The 26,207-nt window shown below is 40.8% G+C and overlaps 1 protein-coding gene across 2 annotated transcripts; it reads right to left on the reverse strand.

Annotated features, from left to right (window-relative positions):
• Positions 1-18,643: 18,643 nt before the first annotated feature.
• On the reverse strand, positions 18,644-25,838 carry pigo (phosphatidylinositol glycan anchor biosynthesis, class O). 2 transcript variants are annotated; one of them, XM_072371856.1, is made up of 11 exons: positions 25,657-25,838; positions 24,899-25,377; positions 24,632-24,775; positions 24,390-24,513; positions 23,941-24,100; positions 23,221-23,400; positions 21,459-23,055; positions 21,150-21,353; positions 20,870-21,054; positions 20,615-20,685; positions 18,644-20,340 (listed from the first exon to the last, which is right to left on the reverse strand). In XM_072371856.1, exons 2-11 carry the CDS (start codon positions 25,374-25,376, stop codon positions 20,211-20,213), a joined length of 3,273 nt encoding a protein of 1,090 aa, XP_072227957.1. In that variant the 5' UTR covers position 25,377; positions 25,657-25,838; the 3' UTR covers positions 18,644-20,210. The 2 variants fall into 2 exon arrangements, with proteins under 2 accessions (XP_072227957.1, XP_072227958.1); XM_072371857.1 differs by having other exon boundaries at positions 25,639-25,838.
• Between the last annotated feature and the right edge of the window lie 369 nt (positions 25,839-26,207).

Consider the following 26,207-nt stretch of genomic DNA (forward strand, 5'->3'; position numbering starts at 1 on the left):
GTTGCTTTTCATTCAATCTGTGTGTGGACAACAAATTCTACTCTTCAAACGGCCATCTCAGTGGAGCGTACAATTCAAATGGTGGGACACTGCTGTAATGTCACATGTCAGGATGACACGAGGCTCTGCTTGCGTTGGAGAATATCTGTGGCTGTGATTAGATTAGTGTTGTGAGGGCCATTTGACTTCATGAATGGACAACATTACAGCTTTCCTTATATAGTCATATCCCTGTAGAACTGAAGCTAGCAGCTAGAGGAGAATCCTTTGTTTATACTGATTGTCATATGGAGGGATTCTGGAGCATGAAACAAAAAGGGAGAGAATAAAAACAAAGAAAAGGCTATATATGTGGCCATAAATATCAAACCTTTTAAATAATTTGAACAAAACACAAATTGTCCTAAATTGGACAATGACAAGATCACAGTTGTACCAATTTTCTGCCCAAAAATAGACAAAGTCAGATATCTGACAGTTTGAGTTGTTAGGAATGAATCCTGTAGGAATGTAGCATGGAGAGATGTGCTGGTGAACATAATGATGGGGCTGCTAAGTGAAAACCAGAAGAAAGCTGAACAGTGTAGATGGAAGCAAAGCTAAACGCAAGGTCGTGTGTCAATCCTTCAGCTCATAAATGTGTCACATCACATTATAGTGACACGCTAAGAATCCACGTTCTTAGCGTGTCTTCTGATTTGCAGCCTGCAACAATTCAGAAAGTGCTTTTATCATTTATTCGGCTCGTTTCAGTTATGATGTCGTAGCCTGTCACGCAGCTTGGCCTGCAATTAACTTGTACTTCAGCTAAAAGTGAAAGAGAGAAAGACAGGACTACATATGCACACACTCAGTGCGAACGAGACAGGTGGCAAACATAAAGGCAGAACTGACATGGGCAGGCGAGCAAGACAAGTAAAGAAAGACCTCACAAATAAGAAAATACCCAGAAATAAAGAATAGATGAGTATACCAGAAATTACTACCAAACAGGAGCTTTTGAGCAGGACCTAAAAACAGGAGAACTTAACAAAACTCAGTACCAAAACCCTCAAACTTAAAGACTCAGCATGTTCACATGAAACAGAATCATTTAAAAAAACATGCTGAGGGGTAGAGCCTGATACATTTGAACAGGAGATGACTTTTACCCCGTAAAGGTGCATTTTCACAATATGTTTGTCTACGTTTTTTTGGTTTTGTCTCATTTTTTTTTTTCAAAATTGAATCTCACTTTATTTTCACTTCTCTATTTTCCAGCTACATGTGTAGCCTGTGCTGAGGATGTCAAGATGTCTTTTCCATTTGTTTGTAAAGCTGGGAATGAAGCAAGATTCTTTGATCATGATTATTCCATGAAGCTGATGAGCTGATGTGCAGCTTGGACCTAAAAAAAAATTACCTACTAATCTGAGCATTACAGAATCAATCTCTAATCATGTTCCGTTGTACGTTGTTCGCTGTCCGTTCGTTACGTCTGCAGGGAGTGAGAAGAGATGCCTTAAAAGAAAAGCAGGCATGTTTTGCCACCCACTCAACAACAACACTGGTGAAATAATCAATCTCACCCTCCACACGTATGTAGCACACAGGCACAAATATGAATTGCAAATCAAAGTAATTACAGTGAAAAACTTTTTTTCACAGCTGCCAGGTAATATGACTCATTAGCCTCAGCTGTTCCTTCTTCTTCTCTTGGGGAATATTCTAACTCTCCGAGTCTACAGACATTGCAGGCTTCCCAGAGTCAACTCTCTCACACACACGCGTTCCAGATGTTTATCCACCGCCTAGAGCAAATATAGCACATATTTCTTCGGTTTAACACACCTCATGTTTCAGACCAATCAAAACTGTTCATTTGGTTTAACTGTTTTGAAATTACACTCAACTCTTACCTCACTGGATCGTCAGGACCACCAGGATTCCTCCTCATCCTGTGCATTACGAGTGTCTCTACAAAAATGCAGTTTACCTAGTAGTTGTTGGGATATTTCAGTCTTTATCAACTGTGGACGAGAAAGCCATTTGTGCCTTGAAAATATGAGTACGGTGTTAGTGAGTTGATGTATGATTAATTTTACGGTAATATTAGTGTTTCTAATGCAACACTCCAGGACTCAGCAGGATATCCTCGTTTAAATGGAGTCTCTCTCTCTCTCTCTTGGATGGCTAATCACATCTTTGTATGTTTACAGTCTGAGGCACTAAGCTCTGAACCACTCATCTGCACTGACAGCAATGAAGCACATGCTGCACAAGCACGGAAACGCAGGCTCAGCCTTGAAGACCACTGAGAATGAACACTCTCGTAATGTCATGTGAACAAATGTGGGACTGGATGGTGGGCTATTATTTTCCACATTTGGGCTACACATATGTGCTTCCAGAAAACTAAATTGCAACAAATGTGATCAACTGTTTTAATGGGGTTTTTTTCATTATCAGTTTTGCACTTAATTAGAGGTAAAGCAACATATCAGTATTGGGATTTCTGAGAACAACTGCACAAGTCTTAGACTATATAGGCCCACATATTCTATTGACTACTTTGATGATCTCACAAACATGACATATTGAAATGAATATGGATATCTCCAAGTTTGCAATCTAAGAGTGATTTTCATTTTGGCTAACAGTTGATGGCATCTTATTCTTGCAGAAAGCTACATTAAACTTGTTTGCACTCATTTTTTCATCAATATCGATGGTAAATTATATGGTCTCTTACCACATCCTAGAGAAGTCAGAACTCTACTAACACTTGAAGTACATAAAGACAAACAAAACTATAAAAACAGTTTCCTGGATATACTTCGAGCCTTGCTGGATTTCCTTCGACAATTTCCCTCTCCAAGCACCGTGAGAAAGTTTGGTTGTGCCAGGAGCTTTTCTGCTCTTACCACATCCTGTAATTTGTGTCATCCATCTCATGATCCGTACAGATTTCCCTCATGATAGATATCACCTCACTCATTCATTACTTGGAGGCAAGCATCCTTGGTGTGAATAGAGTCCCCACAGTTTTGACGGAGGAGTTCCAAAGGATTATCACAGGACCTTTTCTGTTTGGAAAAAGATGGTAGATGGTAATACCAGAGGTATTTTCACTTTTTGAATATCACAGACCTAGCATGCTGGGCTTGAGATCTCCAGAAACCAAGCTAGCACTTACAATGATGTTATACCAGCTTACATGCTTATAATTAATATTAAAATAAAGTATTTTTCCACACTTTCCAACAGTTCCTGGCTAACCCACTAATGAAACTGCATGGGAAGTTAACTTCCCTTAAAGTAATTTCGCAGTTTATTTTGCATTAGCTTGCAGCAGTTTTATCCAAAATATGTAGTAAGAAATCCAATTTTTGCAACTCCACTGAGCATGAGTCCTTACTGAGTCATTCTTCATTGACACTACTAGACCCAACTATGTAGGAAAAAAATCAAACCAGTAAGTGACAGACAGATAATTTGTGGTGCTAGTCATGCCTTAGACTTTAAACCGTGTCAAAAATCAGTCATAGACTAACATTTTGCAAAGACGGGGGATATTTGTCCCTCCTATAAGATGTGACATTGTTCTAATACAGTTTTAGCAACACCCTCGCTCATCTGCGCAGCTCAATCACTGTATACTTTCTACCCAAGTTGCTGCTCGTTTCCTGTTTGCTCTGGGAAGCAGAGCACTTACTGGATGTAAACAATTCTCTCGTAATTAAAGTTTGTGCATATAACCCACAAAAAAAAAACAACAAGTGGGTTTATAATGGAACATCAAAACAAGAATAAGACTGGCTCCAGACTATATAGGTGAGTTCACGACTATGTTTCCAAACAAGGTGACAGGAGCATTCCACAGTTATTAATATGATGGATCCTCCAGCTCAGACTGTGACCGTACAAAGAAAGTATGATGTTTTGTTGTGAGGTTGCAGAAAAATTGTAGTTGACTTACAAAATCCTCCTTCAGAATGTGGTGACACAGCCTGCTTTAGTGTCTCTGTCAGTCATGCAGTCTTTACTCTACTGAGTTGCTTGAGGCATGAGGACAGGGACAATGTAAGTGATGATGTACCAATGCTGAGTGAAGAGGCAGAACTCCCTAACACTGCAATGTTTTCTATTTCATCTCCCGAAGCACAACAGGGAGGTGAAAGGAGAAGAGCACATGACAAAGTAGTCATTGGGGCATTTAGTGGATTGGGTATTGAGTGGAAAATAGCACATTAAGCTAATGGATGATGCCAATGGACTGCTCGTCAACCTCTATGGTCTCCAAACTCCATCCAGAGCTTTTGCACACTAATGTATCATCCATCTAAGGCATGCTGGACAATTGCTAACCTCCCAAAGAGATTACAGTATATGGGATGCTTTTATGGGTGCATTTTGGAAGAGAATCCCTTTCCTGAAGCCATCTAAGACCTAAAAGAGATTTCAGCCACATACTGAAGCAGTATTAGAAAAGATAACTCATTCTCAAATGTCAGTTTGTCATTCATAATTGCATTACATTACAGCAGTAAAAAAAAGTATTCTGTACATTTTTAAAATTTTTGGTAAATGATATTTCAAAACATACCAATAAAATTGGAAGATTCATTCAAAATACTATGAAGGCAATCTTAATGCATTATTCTTTGTACTATTGTAGATTAATAAATACATGTGTTTATGTAATATCAACTATATTGGTATTTAAAGTTTGTTTTTTAGCATTTTTCAGATATAATATTTTTTGATCTACATTGGGTTTCAGTTTTTAGGGGATGACTTTTTTCCGTGTGGTGCTATTTTGTTCCTTAGGAAAGTTTTATTAATTTCTTTGACACTTTGCCTTCACATCCTTGTCTGCTGTTGCCGCACATAAACTGATAAGCTGTCCTGGACCTTTACATTTGTCTGTGGTTGAAGGAAGGGAAACAAACCCTTGGCAGCTCGCTTGTCTCCCAGTCATTGTGTTCTCCAATAGTTTCCTGTCTTTAGAGTGAGCAAGCTTGAAACTGATCATTTTAAAAGTTTATATTTCAACATTTTTGAGGAGACTGGGTCGGTCAATTCCTTTAAGTTTCAGCTTAGCACCAACTCACCATCCACTCAGGTGCAAAGTGATATCACAAGAGAGCACAGGCAGAAGCTAGCTGGTTAGTATGCTAACTTCAGTGCACATTTCTACCCATAAGTGTTATTCACATTGTTAATAGGCTTTTAAAAAATGTTTTCAGTGAAGAAAATTTGTATATTTGCTAAATTTGTAGCCTGTCCGATGGAATTATAACTGGTGTGAAAAAAAGTCTGAGAAGTTTGTTATACCCTAAGAGCGGCTGAAGAAGTTTTCCTAGTAAATATATTGTATTTATATATAGCCTGCAGCTGCCCATCCACAGTGAAAAAGCATGAAAGTCACATTCTAAGCCTGCAGTCAAAATTCCTCAAGAGAAATCACACTTTCCTTTCGGAGTACAGAGAATCATCCCTCTCAATGAAGACAAGGGCAGAAACTGCATTATCACATTACTTCACAGCTTAACTGTGACAGCAGAAGCCCAGCACAATTCTGTAGATCTAACAGAATTATTGACATATGGTTAGTTTTGGTGACACAGCCATAGGGAAGGTGCAGATAGCTTCACCTTGAATATAGGTGGCCCCGGCGGGAGGTTGGACTGTATACACTCAAACAGTAGTCAAACAGTTTTTGTCCTCAAAAGCTATCGATTTAAGAATGAAAATGAATTGTGGCTTTTGTGTTGAGCTCCTTTCATGGCAGCTTCTTACATCCAGAACTTGGAACATGTTTTGCTTCCAGCAGCTACGGTTACCTGTTTGGCAGACGTAGCAGAAAGGATAGCACAGTGAAACTGGATTTTTGAAGCAATGATAACGCCTATCAGCTTTTAATGATGACTTATATTAAATGCATGCCTCATTGTTTGGTGTGCGTAATTGGTAAAGCCACAATCAGATTCACAGGAAAATGCTGCTTTCAGTCTCCATTGTGATTAAAGACTGGCATCCCTTTTGTCCACCTCCTCAGTGCACTCTTTTTATCCAGCTGACATGCTGTTAGCAGTCAGGCTTGGCTTTTAGAATGATGTTTGCCTTTTACAAACCACTGAATGCCCTGAGTGTAACGTGTAGGAGGTGGCGAGGAAGGAGGACCCAGGTGCAGACACAGCTTGAGAGCCAGGAGGTAAAATGAAAAGAAAGCCATTTATTTTAAACAAAAGGCCACAAAACCAGATAACCATTTCCAAAAAAAAAAAACACTGACTGAAAAAGGACAGCAACGACAACTCAAGAGAACAACCAAGAGGGTGATTGGTGAGTGAAGATAGCTGAGGGCAATAACACAGGTGAAGGGAGTGGAGCTGATGACCGGGCTGAAGAGAGACTGAGGAAGTGAACAGGACTGAGACATGACAGAAAAAACACAGATCATGACACCGAGTGCATTGAATACACTCAGGAGTCAACAGTTAAGCCAGAGCATAAGCGTCTTTCTGATTGCAGGTCAGTAAATCACAGGTCCAGCTTGAGGAAAAAAATGGATGCAGACCCAATCACATATTCTTCCTATGCCTCCTTTAAGTGATGTTTAGAAGTTAAAACATGGTATTGGCAGAGCTTTGTCTTGCACACCCTCGGGGAACTACTGTATAATCATATCAAAGTCTATACACTGGGGAATGGGGCCACCGTGGAGCCGTCTGTCACATTTATATTGTTACCGCAGTGGTTGGCAACTGACAGGCGACACAGGCAGATGTGAGAGCAGAGGCTATCTTGCCTCAGCCACTTATTTCCACATGGAGGGAGGATCAATAGAGTTGGAGAGATTTACCACTGTGAGGAGAAGATAGGCACTGCACACTCAGCTGGAGAGTGTTTTCTTCTATCAGTCAGTCTTGTTTGTATCTTTAAAAGTGCAAAGTTGTTTTTGTTTTTCTGACCCAGTCAAAGTTAATTTTTTTTACAAATAGAAAATGCCAAAATCAACACAGAAAAGGAATAACGACACAAGCAGACTAATTCAACAGTGAGGGGTAACCAACATTAACTGCAGTTGTCCATAGTTATTATGTGTTGTGGAGCAGGGCTCCATTGCAAACACATGGCTCATCAATCAGGTTGATATTCTTAGTTGGATGCAAAGACTTTCTGTCAGGGATTATCACAGATGTAATTTAAGTAGTAATGAGATGTTCCATTGTGGTGAAACTTGAATATCAGTCTGTATACCATAAACTCCTAAACTTCTACCTGCGATTGCACAGACTGGAATCTATGACCTGGATCTATGATTTTTCCCAGTCCAGGGCCATAGAGGGACCACATTTAAAGAGAGGGAACAAGTTTATGTCCAATTCCTTTTTCAGTAAGATGTGTACACATTTTGCCTGTTCTTCATTGTTTGCTGTTGGCCACAGTTTTAGATTTACTTCTGAGTTTAATTTGGAAATTTTTCTTGGTTCAAGCAGTTTGTGTACTCCAAATAAATCAATAAATGAATGAATAGATACTTGATTTTTCCAATGAGCATTATGTTGGAAAAATCTGTATTCAAATTGAATGCATTATGGTGCCTTCCCATCCATTCGGTGATCAACGTATTTATGTCTCATAGAAAAATAAATTAAAAATAAAATAATAACAAATGACAGGTGGACAGTTTTTTTTCTTCTTTTAATATCATATTTTCTGCAAGATATAAATCCTGATATAAATAGGGCTGTTATCCTTATTCAACTGTAAAGATTGTAATGGACAGAATTGAAATATAAGGCCAGTGTCCCTCTAACCCCACCTCTAGATCAACTCATTCACAGTCCACTCCCCAAACTGCTGCTGTTCATTTCCATATTTTGTCCTCTTTGGCATTTCTCTTTTTAATGTGTTTTCCAACAGTTGAAAATCTTTTTATCCATGATTAAAATCATTTGTCTGATTTCTGGCCTGTTGCCAACGACTGAATCGTTGCAGTGATATGAGATAATATCAGGAGTCTGCATGTGTTTTTTGTCTGGATTCTCCATGCTGGTTCTCTGTGGGACTTTCTCCTTGTGCTGCCATGCTTGTTGAAATCTCAAGTAATGCCTATATAGGCAGTGGTCAAATCCGGTGACTGTGTGGCAGCCAGAACACAACATCATTGCATCCTGTGTAATCCGGTGGTTAAGTATTTGAAGCTGGCCTGCTTTTGTGGGGTTCGGTTGTGCGACTGTTTATTTCAGGTGCTGTTACCAACAGATCACTGAAAGAGACCCAACCACAAAGATATACAGATGTTGCTAATTAGCACAGCAAGATCTTTATTACACAACTATAGTTTTACAAATACTGAAATTACAAGGTGTGATTCTGATGTAAAGAAAATCACTGAGATATTTTATATTGTCTACATGTAGTCGTCCCCTTGCCAGCAACAACATTTGCCTAACTCTGCCTTGCAAGTGAGACACAGTTTGACGATGCCCAAAGCAAAGCTAAGAGAAAGGGCACACTACACTGTCGATGCGGTTGCTGAACTGAAATTTTAATGAATTTCTGAACTCAACGATGATGAACTGAATAATTTTTTTGCATTTTTTGTTTTCATTGATATAACAAAACTCAAGGTCTCAGATCTGTTAGAGGTTTTACAAGGAACAACTCCTCAGAACTTAAACAGCAGTTGGGAAAGAAAGGCAGAAAATACACAGTGAGACAATAGGTGATCAATTATTTACATTGGGCCGAAATTTCTGAAATATATCTGAATGGATGACCCTGACAACTACTGGCTGTACGTCCAAAAAGTGAAGCGGTTAGAAAGGAAGCTCCCCCTCTCTGGGATAACTCCACATCTGCTTGTTTGGACGCTACACAGTGCAGTGCATATTCATGCTAACAAACAATGTAGTCATCCCCCCAGACTTAAAGCTGGACAGCTAAGTAATACGAGGTCCAGAAGTCCTCTGGTTTGACTGATGCTTTCCATTATCTCAGTTGTTTCATATGTCTAAAAAGACAAGCAAATAACAGCAAACTAGAGGCAAAATCTAATTTAGCTACAGTACATTTTCTGCTTTGTGCAATCTGCCTGATTGAAAGGCAACAGCACACACACAAAAAACAGATGGAGATTTTGCCCTAAGGCCACTGACCAGGTGTTTTTTTTTTTTTTGCTAAATGTTCGGTCATTTTTTACTTTGCATAATCATACCCAGTAAGACATTATCAGCCTCTCACATGGTTGTGTAGGAATGCACCGTTTGTTTACGCACAGCTCCCTTCTTCTCTTTCTTCTTTGCTTTTTAATTCCCTCTGTTGTAGACTTGTTTGTGTGCTCGCATGGCTTAATTTTGCCCTGTATAGCTGTCAGATAGATGGCCTTATATTTGGCCTACAATACTTTAGTGTACAGAGGAGTTCATGGTCCACTTAATGCAATACAAGGTGACTTTTCTTTTTCTAATTGTACTGTCATGAACTGTCATGTACTGTTTCTGAGTTTGGGGTGAAACTCCTGGGAAGATTGGCAAACATCTTAAATGTTTTCCACAAATAAATACGTTTTTTCACTGTAGAATGATGGAAAACATATTTTGAAATGACCTTGTAACTCCTGTCCCAGACTGATGGGCAGCAGCAGTTGCTTCTTTAAGATAATTGCTGATGTCTTTCCTTCTTGTGTTTTTGTGAACACACAACTGAGCAGCAAACTGCCAGAACTTTGACTGAGGTGCTCACACTTGCTGAAGATTATTAATCAAGTGCACCTGATCAATGGCACCTGGTTGTTATTTACCTTCCTAATTCCTATGGAAGCAGTAGCTGCAGAAGCAGTGTGTGTCGCACAAGCCGATTTTAAACCCTTTTTGAGGACCAGATGATTTTTTTTTCCTGTTGTCCTTACATGTGAAACCTTGGAATGAAAAAGGCCGTATTTTCTTTTTCACACAACTTTTAACCTGTTGTAATCGGTTCACTTTTTAAAGATCATTGAATTGATATTTCCCTGTACAGCACAATCAATCGAGTGACGTGAGAGAAATAAAATTTGGAATAACTGTACTACTCCAAACTTTTTATGCTGTTATTGAGCTTTATTCAAGTAGCTGTCTATCTAACTTGCCACTGCAATCCATTTTACAGAATAATGCAGACAGATTGCACAGAGCACTCATCAAGTAGCTTCAGTAAAGAATGAAATGAAACTTTCAGGACAAAAACAAGTTATTACAGCTTATGCTTTTGGTATCATGAGTTTTTCCATTTTCCTACTAGAGCACAAACAAATTACGTCAAAGACTCTGAAGTACGCTCATCTTTTTGCAGCTATTCTACATTTTGAAACTGAGTGACAGTGACCAACCAGCAGGACAAAGCATCAAAGGACCTACAACTGTATTCAAACTCCAGAATTCTGAAAACATGGCAGGTCCCACAGCCTGGTAAATTCTCCTTAATCAAATCAGCACTCAAATCTTCTGCTTATGACTTGATTTACAGCCCTATTTATAAATCCTCTTGACCTTTTGACCACTGTGCAGCCATTTTGGCAACAGCCAGAGCAGCTTAGCCCAAGAAACAAAACATCCATAATAGTGCATCTGCGATAAGTGGCAGTCCATTTCCTCTCACATTAGGGCCCGGCCAAAAGGAAACGTTTTCATCCGCCTCCTCATTGTGCACAAAAGCATATCCGTCTTTCATCTAACCCAGTGACTTGATCAATTATGCATGCAAGCAAAGCTTTCTTACTCAAGTACATGAAAAGCACTGCAGCTCGAAGTGAGATGTGGCGCCAAGGTGTTTGTGTTTAATGTCAGAGTGTCATCTCCAGGAATTATTTTTACCTTCTACATGCAGCTTGGCTGTTAGCCGATCATGGAGTCCTAACTGCAGTTTGGTGTTAATTCACTCATTTCACCATATGACAAGAGCTGAAGGCTTTTGTGTTTGGAAACACTATATTTTGGCGATGCGCCGTACTAAAAAGTTGTTTTTATTGAGGTTCAGTGTCACGGCAGGTGTTAGAAACACGGTTTATTTTAAAAGAAAGAAGTCTCAATGACTTCCCACATCTAATGACGGGTTTTTACTAACACTTTAGTTTAAAAAATTTTTACTTATTACAAAACTTTATATTATTTTACATTCCTGATGAAGTCATTTGTTGGTTTTTGAGCATTTCAATGATTTTCCTCAGAGCTTAATATGTTAAAGTGAAACTTTTTTGGCGTATGAGTTTTATTTTACTGCCATTTCATTCTTCCGCTGCAGCACATGTTTGAGAGAAAGAGGTTTTTCTCTGCAACACCCCAGGGAAAGATAAAAGGTTTTTGACCACAGAAAGGGTTTCACAATATGATGCTGTTTGAAAAGTAAACTGTCGGTGTAGTGGAACTTAAATGATTAACTTTTCAAGATATAGATTTTATTTTTAGATTATCATACAGCATTCCTTGAGCTTCATTCTCTGCTCTCGTTGAAGAGATGACTCTGATTTGGGCGTAGTTTTTTGGTAACCGAGGTTGATTGTTGAAGCCCTGTCTACTGACTCAACGTCACCCAAAGCGCGAGGGTAACCTAAAAATTCCCAATAAAGTCCATATTAGACTAAATTCATTATAATTTCTGAGTAAATGAGCATTTAACGACAAACTATTGCTACAGAAACACAGCCACAAAAACCAAGTTTAGGGAGCTAACATACCTCTGGCGAAGTGGTCGCTGTAGACGGCATTAGCACTCTCTGCTCCTCCCGACCCCAGACGTAGGTTTAAAATCCACTTTTTACGGCGTTGTTCTGTGAGCTTTTCACATTTCTCACCTTTGTGAACGACTATCTTTGGTACTCAAAACAAACCCTTATCCTTTTCTCCGTTAGAACGAATAGAGCAACCGTAAACCACACAAAACATAGGCATTTTTTCAGGCGGGAGATCACGTCTTCATGACCTCCATCTGAATTTCCCGCTCTCGCAATGCAGTAATGTGATGTTACATGAAAGCAACCTATTGCGTAACAAACTTACAGAGTAACCTCTCTCATCCTTAAAATCAACAAAGTTATGAGCAACAAATCAAGTTGCAATTAGCACTTTCATAGCCTGAAGAAAAAAATATTACAGGTTTACTGGTGTGGAAGCTAATGCTACAAGCTATCCTACAATATGGCAGCTTGGTAATCAAAGTGTAGCTAGTGTGTTTTTTTTTTTTGTTTGTTTTTTTTTATCTTAAGTACTGTTTGGGCTCCATGCAGACACCCTATTGAACCAATATCAAAGACTCTTGGACATTCTGAATGGTCTTGTGTGTGTGCAAAATGGATGGATGGATGACAAATTGTGTCAAATATTGACAAATATTGTCAAAATATTGTCATCCATTTGTCATCCATCCATCCATTTTGCCCACACTCGGTTTGAAACATAAACTTGCATGGGCAGAAGAACTGTTGCGAGATTTAATAACTTTTCAGATCCTTTCAGCAACTCTGAAAGGATCTGAAAAGGATCTGTGGACAGAGAAATATGCAGCAGCTCCAAAAGACCATTCAGAATGTCCAAGAGTCTTTGATATTGGTTCAATGTGGTGTGTTATTGGTTCAATGGGGTGCAAATGAGGGTCAGATGACAATATTTGTGTGTTCCATCCATCCATTTTCTATACCAGGTTATTCCAAATCAGGGAGAGGTTGGGTAAATGACAGGTTGCCAGCTATTTGTCTGTTAAAGAAGATAAATTATTTAGATTTTTTATGTACAAACACAGTAGAAAAATCTTATTGCCAAATTCTCAGTGAATATAGTGTGTATATATCAGCTCGGACTCAAGACAAAATCTGAAATAGTCACGAAACATAAAACTTGAATTTAAACTGAATTTGTACTGATAAAAAGAAAATCTTTTTTTCTTTTTCCTACACCCAGTAGAACATGTGGTTTATGTATCCAATATGCAAACCGCAGGGTAGGGACTCAGCAGCCAGTAATGGACAGTAATCCAGGAAAATGACATCAGGGCCTCTTGTTTTGATGTAAACTGATGTTGATTTCCTAACCTTTACCATACTGTTTTACACTCATACACTCAGAGAGTGCTTTTAACTTTTTACTTTACATACTACTTTAACCATTTAATTTTTTACCCAACCATAACCGAGTAGTTTGCAATGTGTAAAACAGCAACAAACCAGCAAGTGACAGCAAAAATTACATTTTAAAGTGAACCATTTTTCGGCTTGACAAAATAATTTCAGCCTTTCGGCCTACTAATGTTGACTTTGTTTCTTTTTAGATATGATGTCTTCTTGGTACATGACACAGCTGCACGGAAATACCTGACATACTGCCACAAACTTGACATCATACGGAGCTTCATATCAACCAGGCTGTTCAACCAATGAGACTTCTGTTTTTATTTATTTATTTGTTCTTTTTACAATAATAGACTTGTGGCATGAGCTATTGTACTTATTAACATACCCAGTGATTTGGGAAGGCAGCTCTATTGTAATTGAGGAGGATGTGCAGAAGAAAGTAATTAGATCACTGTGACACTGTTTTTCCTGCAGCTGTCTGCTTTTGATTACTTTATTCTATATGGGCGTGTCAGAGCCCTCTTTCTTCATCTGCACAGAAGTTCAATTACACATGTATTTGTGAGTGATGATTTACTGAGCACAGAATTATGAATGTTTATTATGCATTAGATCTGATAACAGATTTTATTCAACACTCACACAGACTGCTTTTTCACTTGTATGAATACAGCCGCTTTCAAATGAAGGAAATCAAGCTGACAGATGGCTTGGAGTCATGGAATATCTTTATTTGACTTCTGTGCTTTAAATGAACAAACCATCTTTTTACCCGTGTCCCATTTCCTAAAAGTGTGCGACTCCAGTGAATGTCTAAGTTTTTCCTTTGTTTTAAGCTTCAACAGATTTCCTGACCAGAATTTCTTTGTGATCAGTTCGCATCAGTTGCATCTGAAACGTGATGTTTCCATTACAGAAGAGGTCTTATCAAATATTAAATCATTAAAAATGCTTTGTTGGGCTGCTGCCATGGAAATATGTCATTTGTACTCCAAACATTATCTCCATTTGATTTCAGGATGATTGTTTGCTCATGAAATAAACAAGGAGGTGGTTCTCATATGCACAGCTAATGGCTTTTCCTTTCATTACTGCCTTCCTCGCAGTGCCCAGAAATCGACCTCCATTTTAAAGCTCTAAATGAAAAGCAGAAAGAAACCTGAAAACTTCCCCAGGTTCTGTTCCTCCTCTCTTTGAAATGAGATGAGAAATCTGCACACGACCCTGCCCATCATCTCTGCTGACCCCAGATGTTGTGTTTCTGTTGCTTCCATTACTCTTGCCAGGTACTTTCAGCTTGTGACTACTTTTCATGATGCTTGTAAATGTGTGTTGATATATCATTTAACATCAGTTAAGTGTAGATATAAACTGAAAGTCCATTATCATTTAGTATACCGGGATAATATGTGAATTTCCCCACAATGGGACTAATAAGGGTTTATCTTATAATTCCTATCATTTGAGCTAAATGTTTTTATGCTAAGTAAAGGCAACTGTCTATAACTTCCAGTTACATATTGCATCAGACACTAAAGGCTTTAGTGGACGTTTGACATCTAACAAAGAAATAAAGCAAAGCAATTGACTTTGCCCCTATGGAGAATGCACTCAACCCCATTCAGGATAATTAAAACCACCAACTGTGAGCATCTGTGTCTGAGCCATCACGGTCTTGGTTTTGTGGTGGAATTGTAATCAATGAAACCCAGTCCCCATTACTTTTCTAGAAACCACAAATATATAATCTCAGCATCATGCATGCACGCAACATACACAAGCACAGACATTATGCTATACAAGGTGACCTTATCAACCAGTAAAAACATTCACTTTTTAAAATAGCAACAGGAGACGTTTAAATAAATTGCCCACCTTTACACTGCCCTGTGTAAGAGCCTTTATGACCCTCATATTGGCTGAGAGAAGATCCCATTGTATGTAGGTGTCACTGAGAACATGTTAAGATGAAGACTTATCCCCATTATCTAGAAATGTTAAACTGCAGTGCTCCACATGGGCTCAGAAAATCAAAGCACTAAATATAGTAAACACCGCTCAGTCCTAATTAAATGGTAGCAGGCTACCCTCCACAGTGAAACATGGTGGTGGAAGCATCATGCTATTGGGGCACTGTTAGGAGCAGGAACATGGATACTGATAAAAAGTGAGGGCAAAAATCCACCCAGCCAAACATACAGAGAGGTCATGGAAGACAGAATGCAGTAACTTTAGACTCGGATCAAGGTTTACCTTTCAACATAACAATGACCATAGGGAAACAGCTAAGACAACTCTACAGTGGCAACAGGACAGATCCAGTAAATTTATGAAAGAACACAAGAAAAAAATTACAACAGCAGTGTGTCATTTAAAAACTTTGGTCAGTTTTGGCTAATTTCACACCAAAATCTTGTGATTTTGCAGCCTTGCAACATGTTGTCTACTATCTTACAGTACACAACACTGTTATATATATATATATATATATATATATATATTTATAGTGTCCAAAATGTTGCACAGGTATTGATTTCACACACTCAAATTCTTAAAAGGTAAATCTGAAAAAGCTAATTGTCTTTCAATTCAATTTGAAAAATTACTGGGCGGCTGTGGCTCAGTAGATGGAGCGACCGTCCATCGGAAGTTCGGCTGTTAGATTCCCAGCTTATCCAGACCGCATGTCTAAGTGTCCTTGGGCAAAACACCAGACGCTATGTTGCCTCTGATGCTTTCATTGGTGTGTGAATGTGTATGTAACACTAGATAGCCTAAGACTTGTTCAATGTGTGTGTGTGAACGGGGTGAATGTGGTTAATAGTGCTTTGAGTGGTCAGCTAGACTAGAAAAGAGCTACATTTCTTTTGTGTGAGCTATTTTGTTCATCATATGTATCTTAGCACATAAACAATGCAGTCGTTCTCTAACAAGCTCTTATAACATTACCCTACCATGTCGCTGGTTATTTTTGGTGGCTTCAGTGGGTGCCTTTTTCAGGCTTTAACGCATGACAACAAATCAGTTTACAGCTGTGCATGGGAGGGCTCAAGAGGTGGGTTTGTTGTTTGTAGGGGGAGCCTTGGAAGACCAAAAAAAAATGGCAAACTTTTAGGTGATGCTTTAATCCCAGCAAACTGTGAGATGATGCCTTCATCAGTTTGACTTTTTATTCCCAACACATTTGACAGAGGCTCCATCAGATTGAGATCCAGAGAATTTGGAAGAAAACATGGAAGATGAGGAGAAGAAGATGAAAGATGGAAGAAGATGGCTGTTTCTTTTTCTTTTTTCATTTGTTTTGATTTTCACATTACTTGGAATGAGTAACCAGCTTTTGAACTGGTGGCTGTTGCAAAGTTTCCGCCAGAGAACAGGGAAAAAAAATCAATTTTCACACAAGCTAATCAGATTTAATCAGAGGTCCAGTTCGGATACTCAAAATGTGCCACTACAGAGCTCCCAAATGAGCCACAATTAGTGGCATGATAACTGAAAGTGTTCCTCCATTAAAATAAATGAGTCCAGAAAACTGAGCTTAATTTTGTCATCCTTACCTGAAAAAAAAACTTTAAAAGGTGATGATAGATATCATCAAAATAATTTTATGTCAGATGCCACACGAAAATCATACGCCCTACTTTCTAAGCGCAAACATCAGAGAGGAGCCAGATGATGTTTCATCCCCGTAATTCAAATTGTTCTGAGAGTAATAGCTGATGCAGGCTGAAATGTGGGGATAGTTGTCCAAAGATTCAATAATGCTGAGCAATTAGAGAAGCAGTGATGTTTTGGATGAAAGGTTGGTCATCATAATGGGGGTTTCACCTTCAAAATAATGAGCGCTTCAAAGGGCTACAGCAGTGTTTTCATCTGAGTAGCTGAGAAGTTGCTTTTATGCCTTTATTTTACTTTGATGATTATGAAAAGCGCATTTTTCACTGTGATCTCTTATCTGATCACATCTTGGTGATCATCGGTGAGTTTTATTCTTTTATTCCATGCAGCGTGCATATTATAGTCTTCCATTAATATTTTTTTTTCAGTGTGTACTGCTTTCTGGATCTTTGGTGTGCCGAATAAGGCCCAAGGTTTCTTCCTCCATTTCTATTTATTCAACCTTCAGTGGGGATTTATTTGTGTTCGAGCCCTTGTTTTAGACTGCAAAGCTCTGGCAGCATATACTACCTTTTCCTTGAGCAGAACTGCTGCTGTTTTACCTGGCTGGGTTGATATTTTGTCTCAGTTATTATTATTATTCTTACCGGTCAGACTTTTGCTGCCTTTTTTGTTTTGTTTTGTTTAATCCCCGGTGCAATTGCCATTGACCTGCTATGTTCCTGTGCTATTTGAACCTGTAGGGTAACCACAGCAGTTAAGAAATACAGTGGATACAATTTATGCTTGAACAGCACAAACATTTCTGTACATGTGTTGCATGCAGTTGGCAATATACCAATTATAAACTAAAACCATAACCATGACAGCTACTGTATGTCATCCGATGGCTACAATTATAACCCCAGCAACAGAATACTTCCAGTCAATTAATCAAAGTGCCTACTTCTAACACAAATAATATGCCTGTTATCAAATACTAATTTTCCACAAGTTTTTTGCTTGACTACAGGATAAAAAAGACTTAAGGTTGTCAGTAAATGATTATAAAAACAAGTCCCAACCACACCCTTGACATTCTGCAGAAAAATAAGCCCCCTTGACTCCAGCTGTTTTAGACCACCAATGATGAAGAGAGCTTACCCGTGCAGTTAATTGGATTTTTACGGCCCAATAGTACAAAATGACCATAATAATTCTATAAGGATGTGAAGCTGCAGGTCCACGACAATAACTTAAAATCTTGAAAAAGGTCTTTTATGTTTGTGCTTTGTGAACATTGTCCAATATGGGAACATTCAATGATTTCCAGTAAAATGTCTCATATCTTTTCTATGTGCAGTCACAAAAGAGACTGAGCCTTTTGGAACTACCACAACTTCTGCATTACTCGCTAGAGGAAATGCGCTATGGTTCTCATCTGTTACAAAGGTACCATAAGCCAGCAAAAATTCAGTTGCAAAAAAAGTAGTTTTTGCAAATATGGATTACATAAATTTATCAGATGAAAAATACAAATGAAGACAATCTGATGGATGATATAGAAAGCCAGGGTGAATAGTGAACGATGCACATGCGCAGTGATGAGCTATAAAAACTTCTGGCACCACCGCTCATTTATGCCTTTGATCAAAAACAAAACATAAAAATTTAATCTAATTTAAAGTAACACAATGCGGCATGTCAGAGGTCACACTATGTTAGATGACGGGATCAAATGTGAGTATTTCAAATCCATCCATTTCCCATACCGTGTTCCCAGTCTATTGCAGGACCTTACATGCATAGTGAGAACACTCAAACTCAACAAAGAAAGACCGCAGGCGGAATTCAAATCAGGAACCTTCTTGCTGTGAGGCAGCAGTGCCAACTCCACCGCGGCGTCGCCCCGCTTCCAAGCCATACGCGCGGAATTATTGACAGGCCGAGACATGATGTAGAAAAGTTTTATTACAGTTTTCACAAAATGTAAAATCATTAATCAACCAGTTATTTACATATCAAACATTGCAAAACAAATGTGTCCCTTCATCACTACGTCAGCCACCCTTAACGACTGATCCCTCCCATACAGCAGCCTGAGGAACCTGAGCTTAACATCTCTTCAATATCATGCATTAGCTAATGAGCTGGAGCTGCTGACTACAGCTGCAGTGCAGTAACAGATCTTTGAGCAGATGCCGACCCAGATGTCCAGCAGAAATAAATCAACTAAATGCGTTCCTGAATACCCTTGATTTAATTAGCCCATCAACTTAATAACACTGCAGACCCAAAAGAAAAAATGAAAAAGGCATTTGTTAAAGTTAGGCACCTATTCTGAGGGCAAAGGAAAGCCTGACTTAAGATGAAAGAAAAAAAAAAATCTAACCAGTGATTAAAAAAGGTTTAATCATTGCTATGCGTTAGAGTTAAGAAACAAAACCCTACGAAAAATAAAGACTGACATATTACGTACCTGCGCTGTGTAAAATCATTAATAGCTATGCAGTAATATTAGTTGGCAGTCACCAGACATGCTGGTTATTTCAATGTATTTAAGAATACAAAACATACAAAAAAAAGGATTTCAGAAGTTTCTCCAGCAGACACATGACAGACAGACAGTAAAGCACTTGGATGGATTTCACCAAATTGAGAACACTTGCTTGCAAATTGATGATGAAGTAGCTCCAAACATTGGCTGGTAGGTTAGCTTTAGTGGTCAACTTGTATCGTCGGACAGATTCGGGCTCTGCAACCACACATTGGATATCCAACTGCTCGTTAATGCCAAAAACACCGTGTGTAAATGTTCCTTCTGCTTTTTTCCCCTCTTCTTTGTCCGACAGACTTCATTTCAAAGATGACTTGGACCTTTAAAGCGAGCCGCTGTGTTGAACGTAAATTTACATTCAGCTTCGGCTACAAAGTGGAGAAAGCCCTCAAAGATTAAAGGCGACGTTTCTTTAAACGTTGAGGTTTTTAAATCACTGTGGCAGGCGAGTAAGTTTGTAAACTGGACGCGCAGTGCCAGTCAAAAGGTCGACTGCTTAAATGTGTCCAAACTTTGGCTGGCACTGTATAGTTTGAAGCGTTTTGACTTCTTCACTGATAACCACCTGCAAAACTGACTGGCTTGGGAGGTTTCATCCGTAACCTAGAAAACATGAGAAACAATCAGGGAAAGCTGCTCACATGTAATTCATGCAACAAAGACCTTTAAAAGGCTTTACCCTTTGAGTGGCAGTTTAATGTAAAAATATTAAAAAAATCTATGTGCTTGGTCAGCCCAAGATTTGACATCCTAAAGTCCCTCAATGCCAGTAATACACAACACAGCTGGCAAGACTTCTCAGTTAAGAAAACTCCACGTGAAATGTCTGTGGGGGGTGGTTCTCATTATTGATGGCAATGTTTGTTGTTTTTGTGAGGATCATTCCCGTCGCCATCCATGTAAGTTTTCTCTGTGGCACAGTGAGCTCTGGTGGACTCCGGTGTTAAAGCAGCAGCACCGCTGCTACCTGGATGCATCAGGGACAAGTCTTTTAAACCAGTGACCAACAGCGACATCGACTCTCAGCACCAACGTCACTCCAATCAGCAGGAACATGCTGCTCATCAGGAACCCCGAGGCCTCAAACATTAACCTGTAAGGATGGCACAGAAGACGGTTAAAAGTGTGAACAATCCCAAACACGTCCCAACAACTCTTTCAAAGCTTAAACAGGAAAAAAGAACAAGAGTTTCAGTTTAGGTTTTAAAAAAAAAAAAAAAAGTCACTCATTGTGAGATAACCTGCACAATAACATAAAAAACAAAGCATAGGAGACAACAAGACCCACTTTCCCTGAGGTTCATTCACTGAAAAGTCTATTCTGTCAGTGAGGTTGTGTGAGATGGAAAATCCATTCAGACACTTACTTGGGTGCAAAAACCTTCCACACCATTAGGTGTCTCCTGAGGATAGCAGCTGCACAGACTGAAGAAAAAACCTATGAGGAAAGCAGAGTGTGTCGTGATACTGATGCACATTTAAAAGCATAACCGAGTCAAATAAAAATGGAAAAGGAGGAGGGAAAAAGCAACAGAAACAGAACGCAACGCCATTGTGAAAGTATTTACTCCTGGCTCATATTCTCCTTCTCTAAATGTTGCGATTTATATTGATGAGCAAACCTGTGCTCCGAGAATAAAGAGGTAGCGTGTTGAGAGCTGCAGAAGAGCAGAGCTGAACTGTTGGGGGTTTTCTCTCAGTCTCATCTCCATCACAGCATCCTCCCCCTCCTCCCCACCAGCTCGTCCTCCTCTGCTCCCACGCGCCTCACACACCAGAGGCCAAAACAGCAACAGCGGACAACTCACTGACAAAGACAAAGACAGAAATCAGGTAGCTGTTCACTGCATGCACCAGGGAGACAATTCAAAATAAAAAAAATATTTGCTTTTATAGATCTACCTGCAAATAGGATGTGTGAGGCAAAGGTGTTGAGAGTAACCAGCGAGGCAGGTAATGCAGTGCCAGTGTGCCCATTAGGGAACCCCACAAAAGCAGCAGACCACTGGATAGAGGGGAAAGTGGGCAGGTGACCAGTGGCATGAAAGAACTGGGTGGCAGCCAGAGACCACAGCACTACTGGGGTCCAGGGCACATTAAAACCACCTGAGGGAGATGTGAGAGGTGGGTGAGCAGAGAAACCTTGTTTCTAACATGGACACATTACCTGTCATGAGTCAAAAAGAATGCGTGTGATTCTGAAAATCTTACCCGAGTAAGCTCCATTCAGCCCACTAAGGGTTACGGAGGAGGCATGAATATACAAAACAGCTCCCATTTCCAGAAGCAGCAGGAGGAAAGACACAGCCATGCCCTCTGGGTGCAGCAGCAGCAGTCCAATTCCCAGCATGCCACAAAACAACAGCACAGGGGCTGAGTAGACTGTTCCCAGTCCGTAGGCCTCCACAGCGGGCCTGTTGTCCACCTCACTGCCTCCGCTCAGCTCGCCATCCTCCAAAGAACGACGCATGCGTTGGTAGATCTGGGGAATCAGATGGTGTAGCTCGGCTTGGGGGCTGATGCCGGTGCTGGCGCGATAGCGGGGTGGAGGTAGATGCGAACTTCTGGCTGAGGCTGCTGCTCTGGTCTTCACAAACACTGTGAGAGGATCCAGCCAAATCAGACACAGCCCCAGTCCCAGGAGGCAGAAGGCGGCCCTCGGGAGGGCCAGCTGTGCCAGTCGGAGCAGCTCTGCCAGATTCCGGAAGCTGTCCTCTGGGGTGGCACTGACAGCCCAGTGCAGCCCCAGACACACAGAAAGCAGTGGTAGGATCCAGCGGGCTGTGAACACAGTCCCACCTGAGGAGTTGAGATTACCGTAGTGGCACAGGCACTGTCTCAGCAGATATGTAAAAATGCCAAGAGAGACAATGGAGAGGATGTAGTGCAGATTCTTTATCTGGCTGTCCTGCAACCGCGAAAGTGGAGAAAGGAACGGGGATGGCTGGCAGAAGCCCTGCTCTTCTCGACAGCCATGGAAGGAGAGGGAGAGGTACATGCTGCAAATAAAGAGTCCAAAGCAGGCTAGTAGGGTGCTACTTTCTTTTCTCACTGTTGATGGGGACAAAGCTGGTGAAGGCAGTAGCCCAGCAGTCTTCAGAGGGTCGTGGCTGGGGGGAAGAAGTAAGCCATCCCAGTTGAGATGTATAGGAATGTAGAGGGCCAGAGAGAACACCAGAAAGGTAACAACCCGGCCCTCAGCGATCACATAGCTATCTGAGAGCAGGGAGACACAGCGAAGGAGCGGCACCACAAGAGGAGGGACAAGGAGGCGACGTGGGGTCAGCCACCTGACACACTTTGGAGCTTTAGTTCCGTTCTTTGACACAGCAGGCGTATTGAGGCGACGTGCTGTCCAGAAGAAGAAAAGTTCAGAGCTGAAGGCGCTTGCTGCCAGGCACCACGTTGCCTCAATGTATCCCTGTGTGAACAGCTGAGCAGCTGCCACACTGATCCCTGCTGTCAGTGCCACAACAGCCAGAGCCTTCAGTCCTGCTCCATTCTCCTTGATCAGCGCCAGGGACAACTCAGACAGGACAAAACACATCAGACACGCAAATGCCAAGATGGCTAAACCCGCTGCCATCTTAAGTGGATTGAATCGGGCCCAGGTGGCTCTGCAGGTGTCCCTGACAGAGGTGAGGTAGGCTTGTAGTGAAGAAGCCAGTTGTGGGGAGGGTGACCGAGCCTCTCTAACAGTGCTGAGGTACTCAGAGGAGATGTGGGCAAATTCATCCTTCAGCTGAGAGAGGCTCTCTGGTGCGATGTCTTTGGCCATTCCAGAATATGTCTCCAGGAAACGGTTGACCTTCAGAAATGGAGGTAAAATTGAATATAAAGAAAAAAATATATAATTCCTGAACATGCCTCAGGATATGTTGAGAATAAAACCGTGTCTGTATGGAAAGATTAAAAGAAAAAAAAATGCAATTTAAAAAATGAGTGTTGTGCTAATTCTCACTGAGGTGACTACCTGTTTTACATTGATCCACAGTGCCTCCAGCTGGCTGAGACCTCCAACTGCATCTTCTGCCTCACGTGGACGGAATAAAGGCAAGAGGACCTGTCCCACGCTGCTGTACGGGATTGGAATGCCGAGCAGCAGAGCCAGGGTGGGTACCAGGTCTGTCTGGGGCACCACATCTGGATCGTTCTGGAAAAACGAAAATGGGGAAAGTCAATTTTAGCTAATTAACTAATTAGGTCATTCAATATTTTCAGAATATAATATCATATAATATTTTTTAAAATTGTGGATCAATTCTGAATTTCAAAAAACAGGAATCTGGAATTCTTATGCAAATTTTCCCCCCACATCACTAGAATAAACTGATGGGTCGGAGTTCCACATTATGTTCTCCTCTCTGACAACAAGGTTTCATTCTACCAGTGAGAGTGTCACTGAACATGAATAAAATAGAACAACTTAGATCTATAAAATGACTACATGACTTTTTACAGTGGACACTGGCTCACTAAAATGCATTTAGTCATTCTTTACTTTTGTCTTTAAACAACGCGAGTCTAGAGATTTTTTTTTTGCCTAGACAGCATTACACCACTGACTACTGTCTTAATATGTCCTATTAAAGTCCATGCATTTCTATTGATCCTATTCGAAATAGAACTTCATCCTGCTGACACATGCTTTGATCGTTGTTGATCACCCCTCTCTCGCAGCCTCTCTACCCACCTGAGACGGGGGCCCAGGAAAGATGGGAGAAGGACTGTAAAGGAAGAGGGCAGCGTCGGTCTCCTTCTGACTCTCTCCACCATGATCTCCAGTGTCCGTCATGCCATGATCTCCCATCACCACCAAGAGGGTGTCATTCTGCAAACGGTCAATCACAGACCTGGCAGGAAAAAGCAAATATGTGAAGAGAGATTAACGTCAGTAATTTGGGTTCCAACCATTTCCTCCCTGTAAAAGCCATGGCTTGCCGTGTATTAATGCAAAATTGCACATCTTAACCATATGGAAGCATCCTAGCCAAAGGTAACAATTAAACACCAATCTTTACACAAGATCTACCGATGCACGTTAAATTTCATTGCTTTCTGTGAAAATCCAAGTCAGCATGTAATATCTACAGCTGAGGGATGCAGTGAAACAAATGTTTAGCAGCTGCATTATTGCCTGACCTGATGACTCCGTTCATCTGAGTGAGCTTGTCGGCCATGGCCGGGTGGTCAGGGCCAAACCTGTGACCACAGTGATCCACCCCAAGAAAATGAGCAACCAGGACATCCCAGTCGCCCCCCACCACTGTTAAAACCAACGGACAGACACACAGAGAGAAATTAAACAAAAGAACAACTGAGGCATGAAAGCCAAAGCAGCACACAACACATGTTTAAATGAGGCTCTCATGGTTAATGCATACTAGTCGTGTAGAGGTGCTGCAGTATCCCATTATCAACAGTGTGCAGGTCCTTAACATTGAAAGAAGGGAAGGGCAGAGAGCGGTAGAACTTCTTGGGAAAAAGACTTTCCCAAGTGTCATCACCCATGAACACCACTCGTTTGCCTGTGCAGGGATACATTCATTTTAAAAGAACACAAAGGAAGAGAACAGAAAGGCTGTCAATTCATTGAGCAATATGTGGGCTGGAAAACAGCATTACATAGAAATGACTGTGTACAAACTCACCCATTTGCCCAAGCTGGTGGATAAGGTTGTCCTCCAAAATGGCACTGGATGCAAAGTTATTACCTACATCCACAAAGGTCGGCAAAGATCCAGTCGTGAAACCCTTGATCCTCTGCATGGTGGTCGTAGGAGGGTCAGCACGGAAAGGGTACAAACGGCTTTGGGAAGGCCTCGACGAGACGATCTCCTCAAGCACAGTTAGCTTGTTCTCATAAGGTCGTGGAGCCGTTTTACTGGGGTCAAAGCGGGCGAAGTCAATCTTCAAGGCGTCGATGATCAGGATGACAGCCCGACGGAATCGGGGCTGGGCGCGGCAGAAATCCACTGGCTCCTCTCCGGGCTCCAACACGTCTCCGCAAGTGCTGGTCCTGTTCACCTCCAGCCTTACCAGCAGGAACCCACCCACGAAGAGGTAGATGCCCACAAGGTACACCGCACACATCCAGAGGAGCAAGGACAGCACTGGCAGCCCCTTCATCCTAAACGCACAGGTAATAGCAGTTAAGGTGATATTTAGACACACTGCATCACGTTAAAAAAAAGTCAAAGAAGCAGGTGTCTTGTCAGGGACACATGCAGTAGCAGAAACTAACACTGGTAACGAGTAACTAAACATAAAGTTTAACGTCCACGTACACCTACAGACCCGGCGCACGGCATTGACATACACAGATAAAACTAGCTAATATCAGGAGAAAGAAACGATAGTAAGTTAACGCCGTTAGCAGAGGCTACCTTACCTCGCTTTTCACACTGACCTTGTGGCTGTTGGGTTTTCGTCCTCTCTAGGTCGGAGGGCTGACGCGAATGTGTGTGTTAACAACACGGCACTGCAGGTGTGTCAGGTAAACAGAGGAGGCACATTCACCTTCATTGGGACTGGTACAATGAGATTACACGGTCGGTGACAGGCAGGAACTTCAGCATATAAGCAACCCGGCGGAAATTCGTGACGGACATATTTTTTCGTAACACCTGAAAGTTAATCTTTTCCGCCCAGAGCTTAAACTTTCAGGTGCACACTGTTATAAGGCGTTAAAGAGAATGACAAACTGTTGTGATACATTTCTAACGCACATAGCTTAAAGATATAGTTATTTCATTGTTCACACTGAATAAGTGATTTAATGAAGATAGGCGTCGCAGCTGTTTATGCCTGTAAGGTAACATGGTTGGCTAAAATAGAAATAATATAGGTAGAGGTGTGTCACCCTTTCACCATTTCATTGATCCAGAAAGCCAAACGGTATTCCAACACCATAATATCCATTACCCATGTTCTAAACACGTGGAAAAGAAGGATTTCTTT

This window comes from Leuresthes tenuis, unplaced genomic scaffold (assembly GCF_036924035.1).
Source record: "Leuresthes tenuis unplaced genomic scaffold, fLeuTen1.0.hap1 SCAF_19, whole genome shotgun sequence".
Classification (NCBI taxonomy): domain Eukaryota; kingdom Metazoa; phylum Chordata; class Actinopteri; order Atheriniformes; family Atherinopsidae; genus Leuresthes; species Leuresthes tenuis.

Coding starts and splice junctions, on each gene's coding strand:
- pigo (XM_072371856.1), bottom strand. CDS start 25,376: ATGAAGGGGCTGCCAGTGCTGTCCTTGCTCCTCTGGATGTGTGCGGTG. Junction 24,776..24,898: donor CCACCAGCTTGGGCAAATGG/GTGAGTTTGTAC, acceptor ATCCCTGCACAG/GCAAACGAGTGGTGTTCATG. Junction 21,055..21,149: donor CTCACACATCCTATTTGCAG/GTAGATCTATAA, acceptor TGTCTTTGTCAG/TGAGTTGTCCGCTGTTGCTG.